General features: G+C 35.6%; 1 protein-coding gene across 1 annotated transcript in view; it reads left to right on the forward strand.

The window, feature by feature from the left end:
• LOC128702832 (PAT complex subunit CCDC47) overlaps positions 1 to 8,608 on the forward strand; it is a 67,167-nt gene extending 58,559 nt beyond the window's left edge. Inside the window, exons 10-11 of the mRNA XM_053797255.2 lie at positions 3,767 to 3,856; positions 6,553 to 8,608. Of these exons, the coding sequence (XP_053653230.1) occupies positions 3,767 to 3,856; positions 6,553 to 6,561 (99 nt within the window). The 3' untranslated portion in view covers positions 6,562 to 8,608. The remainder of the gene's footprint in view (positions 1 to 3,766; positions 3,857 to 6,552) is intronic.
• Positions 8,609 to 9,132: the final 524 nt, after the last annotated feature.

Consider the following 9,132-nt stretch of genomic DNA (forward strand, 5'->3'; position numbering starts at 1 on the left):
TTAAAAATAAGAAGCTCAGTGGAGGAAACTTGCCAGTCTCGTGAGCAGTGTTTCTTCTTAATCTGTGCATTAATTGTAGAGAAGCACCTAATTAACCCTTTCAGGGTCCAGAGGCCAAATTTCAAAGGGTGCACCAGTGTCCAAGAATTTTCAAAAACAAATTTTGTTATTTTTTCTTATGAAATGGTAGAGAACCTTTTTCTGAAGGTAATAAAACAAAAAGTACGAAATTTGATGGAAAATTTATGAAATTATGCTCTCGCGAATTTTGATGTGTCGGCGATATTTATGAATCGGCGATTTTGCCGACTTTCACTCCGATTTTAGGCCAATTACATTATTCCAGTCGACCAAATTCTTAGCTATTTCACTAGTATTACTTCTATTTTATTGATTAAGCACAAGAAATCGCCCAGTCAACTGTTTCAACTACAAAATAAAATGATCAGAAATTGGTAATTTGGCCAATTTAACACAAAATTCAAAATATAGTGGACCCCCGCATAACGATTACCTCTGAATGTGACCAATTATGTAAGTGTATTTATGTAAGTGCGTTTGTACGTGTATGTTTGGGGATCTGAAATGGAATATCTACTTCACAATATTTCTTATGTAACAAATTCGGTCAGTACTGGCACCTGAACATACTTCTGGAGTGAAAAAATATCGTTAACCGGGGGTCCACTGTATTCCAATTTCAAAATAGGGTCCAGAATAAACAGTGCAGGCATTCCTGGCACTAAACTAACATTTCCTCTGCTCATTAGTTATGTTTTCAGGCTTTACAAATGAATTCCATTTTGATTTTTTATTCACATAATGAATTTTTATTCAAACCAAAAAATAAAACATTTACTGTTATGCAATATTGTAATAATTGTATAAATATCATCATCACATTTGTGAATGTATATTAGACCCACCAGCTGGCATATATTAGACGTGTGAGGTCGTTTGTTTACTCTTGAACATCGACAAAAATTTAACATTTCCACTACTTTGAGCTCGGTTTCAAGCCATTTCCAGTACTAAAACCAATCAAAATCATCTCTACCTCTGTAATATATCTTCCATTCTATCAAATGAGACCAAGAAATCTCAAATACAACTATAAACATACGAAAAAACACTGCGAAGTCGCTGTTTTAATCGAAAATCACGGTCTCAGTTTTTTTCTCTCATTATAAACTGTGTGCTGATAAATTAGACACATGTGCAACTCTTGGGTATCTTTATTGAGGAAACGTTTCCTCAATAAAGATACCCAAGAGTTGCACATGTGTCTAATTTATCAACATGTCGGTTCTCTGAACCATTCATCTACACACTGTGTGCTGAAGGATTTGTTTTATGTGGTGCACACATACCACATAGATGTATTCTTTCATATCTAGGCCCAAATTTAAAACTCACAGCTTATCAGAGTGAGCTGAGCTCATATCGTAGATCTACGGTTTGGACCCTGAACGTAAAGCCGTAGATCTACGGGACGGACCCTGAAAGGGTTAAGTGCTGTGAACTAGTTTTTCAGTCATTGCACATGATCACTTACGGTGATGTTGAGTCTAGAAATTAAGTTGTATATTCATTATAGTTCTTTTATGCTTATGGTCAGTGGTAACTAAATATTAAGTTCTGCATTGCTTGTTTCTTCCAACACACACATCTGCACTTTATTTCCATACTTGTGCACTGGATAAAATTTACTCTGCACATGGAGAGAAAAAAAGGGAGAGAGAAATGCCTTTTTTTCTCTCCCCCCCCCTCCCTTTTTTTTTGGGGGGGTGACTTATTTCATGATTGGTGATTGTAATATGACTGATAATCCTGTTGTTTTTCACAGTTAAAGGTTTAACCATATGTGTTTGTATGTGTTTGTTTTAGCTTAAATGGCCATCTCCCACCAAGGCAGGGTGATCCAATGAAGAAACCACGTTTACCATCATTCATTCAATTGCCGTTTTTCCAAGTCTACTGATATCACAATTCAGATTACCCTCTGACTGCAACATCCCCACCCCTCCTTCAGAGTTAATGTAATGTACAGTAGACAGTCATTTAACACTAGTTTATTTGGCACGATATGGTTACAGCATGATTGAAAAATTGCGGCACAATTTTATACAACACTTTGTAAAATTATCTTTACGCCGTTCTGTTTGCGGGCGCTGAAAAAATTTCCCCAGCTCAAGCTGTCACCTTATTGACTGACTGACATACTGATTGACTGACATACTGATTGACTGACATACTGATTGACTGACATACTGATTGACTGACATACTGATTGACTGACATACTGATTGACTGACATACTGATTGACTGACATACTGATTGACTGACATACTGATTGACTGACATACTGATTGACTGACATACTGATTGACTGACATACTGATTGACTGACTTACTGATTGACTGACTTACTGATTGACTGACTTACTGATTGACTGACTTACTGATTGACTGACTTACTGATTGACTGACTTACTGATTGACTGACTTACTGATTGACTGACTTACTGATTGACTGACTTACTGATTGACTGACTTACTGATTGACTGACTTACTGATTGACTGACTTACTGATTGACTGACTTACTGATTGACTGACTTACTGATTGACTGACTTACTGACTTGACTGACTTACTGACTTGACTGACTTACTGACTTGACTGACTTACTGACTTGACTGACTTACTGACTTGACTGACTTACTGACTTGACTGACTTACTGACTTGACTGACTTACTGACTTACTGACTTGACTGACTTGACTGACTTGACTGACTTACTGACTTGACTGACTTACTGACTTGACTGACTTACTGACTTGACTGACTTACTGACTTGACTGACTTACTGACTTGACTGACTTGACTGACTTACTGACTTACTGACTTGACTGACTTGACTGACTTGACTGACTTACTGACTTGACTGACTTACTGACTTGACTGACTTACTGACTTGACTGACTGACTGACTTACTGACTTGACTGACTTACTGACTTGACTGACTTACTGACTTGACTGACTTACTGACTTACTGACTTATTGACTTGACTGACTGACTTGACTAATTTACTGACTGACTTAAAGTTAGACTTTTTCACTGAAGAGGACCCTGAAACGGTGTCTAGAGCAGCTGATGCCTTACCAACAGTTGTATAATGTACTGCAGGGTAAAATAGAACAGAAATCCATTACAGAATTTATGCACACTCGAGTACAACCATCGACTTTAGTACCAGAACCTCTACCATCCACCTCAGCCCAGTAGGGCCACAGCATAACTCTCCACTCTCCACAATCATCCATAGACACCAGCACCCACAATTTAGGGTAAGAAATACTATTATTTCTGTTGCATTTGTAATCCTAAGCATTGAAAACAACATAATACTTCATGACAATAAACTACAATTACATATTCACTTTTATTTTTGTAAGATCTGTTGGTCTAAAGAAAAGTTGTTTGGCATTTTGGGGGCTCCCAGGAATGTAACCCTATTTTTTCCTAAGTTCTTCAGTTCATCTAACATGATTTTACGTGACACAGCGTTTTCAGGAACGTAACTACCGTGTTAAATGACAATCTACTGTATTAAAATAAGTCATTTGTGTAAAATTAATAATAATAGCAACTTGCCATAGTTTATTTCCTAATTAATATTTGCAAGAGAGAATACTAACCTAGACTGGAAAATAATGTTACTGAATGTCTACTGTATAACTTACGGTAATTGATGATTTATAGATTGATGACCCAGATAAACAGCGTAAGTGGGAGGAACGTGAGCAGCGACGGCAAATGAAACGACGTGCACCCAAAATGAAGCAACTCAAGGTAATGACAACTTGCACATAAAAAATCCACAGCCTGCATAAATCTGGTGCTTGTAAGTGTGCTTTAATATTGAGGTGTTTGTGTATGCTACTACACAAAACTTTGTCACACACAAACTAGAATTTTGGAACTTCATAATGATATTTTATATGTACAGTACATAATTCTAAGTAATATTTGATGGTTTATTTTGGAAATTAGCATGGTAATGATTTATTCATGCTCAACATAACAGTGGGATTATTTTTTTACTATTATCAGGTGTGTCTTTATTTTGAGCATATACATTACTCCTCAGTAACTTCAAGGAATGCTTAATTTATTACTTCCTGTTAGGGTACTGCAATACTTCTGTTTCAGTTATTATTTTTATGCAAATTTACATCTTGGAATGCTTGTTTTGCTTCTATATTTTATTATGAAATGTGCATCAATTTTAATAGCATAATGCATTTTTACCACTCTTAATGCTACTTTTTTGCATTTACTGTTTTTTTTTTGTGGTAATTAATTTTATTTTTTGTTTATTTTTTTCTTTTCTGCAGGCACTCATGTATTAAATAGTAAGTAAGTAGGATATGGGTTATTTAGTTACTTGAAGTAATATGGTAAATATTGAAATAAAAGTAGCGCTATTACAATATTAATAAGATTGCTATTTTACTAGTGCTGTATGTAAAATATATAACTACATGGCATTCTGTTTTTAACAGTAATTAAATTTTGCCTGGACAATTTAAAAAAAAATCATCTTTTATGGAGAAAATTAATGGTCATTGGCTCATTGTGAAGAATTGGAGTTTGCTATTCCCATTTCTCTAATTGCCAGGATGAAATATTATTCTGCCATGTTTACCTTTGATACCAGAGCAAAACATACAGAAATTAATCCCATGATTTGATATGTAAATTACAGTTGTTAGTGTATCACATAGTAATTTTAATACCCTTTTATCTGCTGCCATGAGATGAGAAGGCTTGTGCATAGGAGACAAAATTGTTGTAGGTAAAGACTGGAAATAACTTCTAGACAACCATCTATGTGTCACCTTACACACTATAATAGAGAAATGGAAAGCTAGCACCACCTCACAAACAGAATAGCCACCACAATATCTACAAGATATTATAGTAGTAAAATATTGTGTGTGAATTGTCACAAGAAAAATTTTAAACTTTAATTTCTCTTCAACTGTTTCTGCTCAGTCCTGTTCAGTACTACCTATTGGTCAGAGTTTAGATTTTCGTATATTGTATATCCAGTATTTTATCTGCAGTAGAATTTTACTGTATACAGCTTCACTGTATAATAGAGTTCTAGCACTCGGCTGGCATGCTCACCTGAGACAGAATGATTACCCACTTTTTAATTTGACAGGAATGTGAAATTGTAAAGTTTATTTGGTTATGTGAGAGGCGCTAATATTGTAAGGCTTTAAAAGAGAGCAGGTGCTTACTGAATGAGTATGTCCAATGTCCATCATATAATTAATGAATGGAGGACCAAGCTTCCACTGCTTGCACTGAATGACCCACACTGGCTTAGTGCTTCACATACACAGATGAAATGAATATAAGGCTGAAGCTGGCCCTGGTTGAACTTTACCTCTTGTCCCATAGTGATAACAGGATCAAGCTCATAGTATTTAATTTATGCTTTTTTTTTTTTTTTTTTTTTTTTTTTTAAACTTTGTAACTCCTCCTAATGCTTTCCCATCCTTTGTGAACTTTCTAGTATTTTTGCAACTTTTTTCTTATACCTTATTAGCTGTCTTCTACCAGGGTAGGGTGACCCAAAGAAGGAAGTACATTTGACAATATTCATTCAATAGCTGTGTCAGAAATATGTGGACATAACAATTCATTAACCCTCCTAAATATAACATGGCCAACCATAAATATATGTTAAATATTGTACCCTCTAGCTGGTGGACTAATAGTGGGAGGAGTGTGTGTTAAAACCAGTTGTTCATTAACTCCATATGATGAGATTGCTTTTCTATGATCATAATGCCATGTAGCAGACAATTTTGGATTTAACTGCCTTTTTTTTTTTTTTTTTTTCTTGATCACAACATGTAGCAGACAATTATGGATTTAACAATCAAAAAATCACTAGTCCAGTGCACTATAACAATAACAGTGGATTTTGTCCATTGTTTCCAGCTTTTGTCCATTAGGTTAAGGTTTTACTACAGTATTATTATTATTAAAGGTTTGCTACTGAAAAAAATTATTTGAATAAATTTTTCACTTTTAATTTTTTATTTAGACTGATATAACAAATTTTAATGTAGTATTTAAGTGCGCTAATTAAAATGTGAAAAAAAAAATTGTCAAAGTAACTAGTGTTTTGTTTTTTGTTTAAGTAATGAATAAATCTAGTGTTAATTAAGTAACGTAAATTTAACAATTAAAAATAGTAGAGCAATTTTTACAATTAACGAGTACAAAAAGAAGCACGGTTGTTTTTCACCTGGCAGACAGAGAATCAATCCACCACATCTTATACTAAATGACCCACATGGTTTTAGCTGCTAACGTGAATTATAGTATTATTACAATACATATTTTTTTTTTGCTGATCTTTTTATTGCTTACATTTTGGTGCTTTATTTCTAAGGGAATTTAGATTCATCAGCATTGTAGTTAAATTTACTTAATTCTCTGAATTTAATGGTGTTTTTCCTTTTCAGACCTCATAAGATGTGATGTGACAGGAAGGGTGCAAGATATGTATCGCTGTAAGCTTCATACAATTGTGTGTCTCAAATCATTATTATTCCTTGTTTATCATGTTACATCAGGTGTGATGTAATGTACACTGTGCCATTACTGTACTAAAATGTGAGTGCAGTGAACAATGAAAGAGCATTGAATTTCTGCAGTTCATCTGAGATTGATATATAAACTATGACTTGTTTTCCAAGTCTTTTTCTGAGAATTTATTCAGAGTGCAGTATTATTAATTGTCCACTCATTAAGGTTCTTTAACACAGTTATCAGTAGTATTAATATGGATAATTTTTTATGAAGCTGATCTCTTTAAAAAGGAAAATCTGGCCTTGAGTTTCTCATACCTGTGATAAATATAAGATTTGGTACAATTGTGCTGTACTGCTGCTTCCGGAGTTGTTGGCAACAATTATGTATGTAGGTGTCATCTTTTTGTAATTCATTCCTGTTAAGTATGTCATAAGATCAGTTGTTAATATAATACCGTTGTGAAATATAAGTGTAAGGGTAATTATGTGATACTGTTTTAATTATTTAGGTTTATTTTATTTTGTTGATGCTGGTTCAGTACTTTCATTGTTCCATAGAGAAAAATCTAAGCTGCTATAGGGATGTTAAAAACGTCTGTTTTCTTTAGACTGTTAAGAATATTTTTCTCTATTCATTTTTGTGAATGCTATTTTAATATACAGTAGGGACCCGACGTAAGAGGTTATGAGTTATGAGGTTTTGCATATACGGCATTGGAATTTTGGAACCAATTAGGTATGAACAGTAACCCCCACTTCCATTGTCAGGACAACTATATTTAATATTGTCATAAGGATGAATTATAAATAATATATTTTTCTTGGTTAGTGTTTTTACCTTCTGTAACTGATCATCCCTCCCCCCTTCTACCGCCCAATACTCTCGCTTCCTTCCCTACCCTGCAGCGCTGCATAGCCCTTGTGGCTTAGCGCTTCTTTTTGATTATAATAATAGTGTTTTTACCAAACTTTGTTCATTTTATGCATGTATAGAGTGCTCATATTTGTTTTGGTAAAGGTTGATTAAGAATTAAAGATTCAATATTTACATTGTGTCAGTACATCAGTGGTTGGTGTGTGGGGGGGAAAAAACTGGTGGAGGTTGGTGAGGCAGGGAGGTGAGTGTGTTAGCTGAGAGCCAGGAGGAAGTGCTCCCTGATCAGCATTGCCAGCAGTGTCCTGCTTGTGGACATGTTCAGTAAGTAGTCTGACTGAGACATAGCACCACACAGTGACAGCACTCTCCCTCACACAACACACCACCTTCATAACCAACCACCCACCCACCCGCTCCTACCCAACCACCCTCACATCCACACCACCTTCACACCCACACTACTTTCATGCCCATCTCACACCCCACACCACTTTTACACCTCTCACTCACACCACCCTTGCATCCACAATACCCTCACACCCATCATCACCCACCTTCAACCACTGCACCCATCTTCACACCCATACCACCATCACCCACCTTCATAGCCACTGCACCCATCTTCACACCCACACCACCAACCATTACACCCCTTCCCCTCACCTGCTTACCACCCACTGTAACTTACACCATCAACTCACCCGCTCTACCCACCCTCAAGATACCCGCTCTCACAAACTGTCTCTTACCCTCTACTTGTAGGTAAAAAGAAATGGTACTGAATGGAAAATATTTAATAAAAACCTCTTTGAAAATTGATATGGAATATTATGACTGGGGAATATATTAATTCGTTTTACATGTTTCTTATGGAAATTGGTTCTGGGTACTGAAAAATCGACTTTTGACATACTTCATGGAATGCACGAACATCGTAAGTTGGGGTCCTACTGTATTTGATCAACATGGCCTGAAATGTCTTTTTAGTTTTTCCCCAACATAGAATAATTTATAAGATTGGTATAATAGTGTAATGTACCTAGTCGGCATTAGTTCACCATTCATGGTCTCTTTACACCAGTGAAGATTTTTATAAATCAACTGAAAATATTTGGTAATTTTAATATCCTTGAGAAAAATAAGTTGTTTAATATTTATCGTGTGTGTGTAAAGGCATGTAGCTTGAAATTTTGTCATTAATAGTTTTGAACATTAAAATATCTTGATTACTTAACCTTTAATCTTGTGGTAAATACTAAGCACATACACGTAGTAATTGTTACATGCGTGCAATTCGTGAATATCATTTTGAGGAAATTATATTCCTGCTTGCATCCTTGTCTCTGTCTTCTCTTACTCAACTCTTTTCAACTATATATTACACTAAAACTTACTTGTCCATTACACATTTGTTTTTTTTACATGTGTACCTCTTCAAGGGGGGCTCCTTGGCATGGTGAAGAGGCTCTTGGCTCTTGGTCTGAGGAATTAGCCCTGTCGGTCTTCTTCCTCAGACCGAACCTAATTACCCCCCATTCTCCCCTCCCCTTTTTCCATTCCTCCTCCTCCTCCTCACCCCTCCCTTTTGCCCTTCCTCTTTTTGGCCTTTGGGATTTCTCCCACAGGTGCGCTAG

Source organism: Cherax quadricarinatus, chromosome 82 (assembly GCF_038502225.1).
Source record: "Cherax quadricarinatus isolate ZL_2023a chromosome 82, ASM3850222v1, whole genome shotgun sequence".
In the NCBI taxonomy this organism is placed as follows: Eukaryota; Metazoa; Arthropoda; class Malacostraca; order Decapoda; family Parastacidae; genus Cherax; species Cherax quadricarinatus.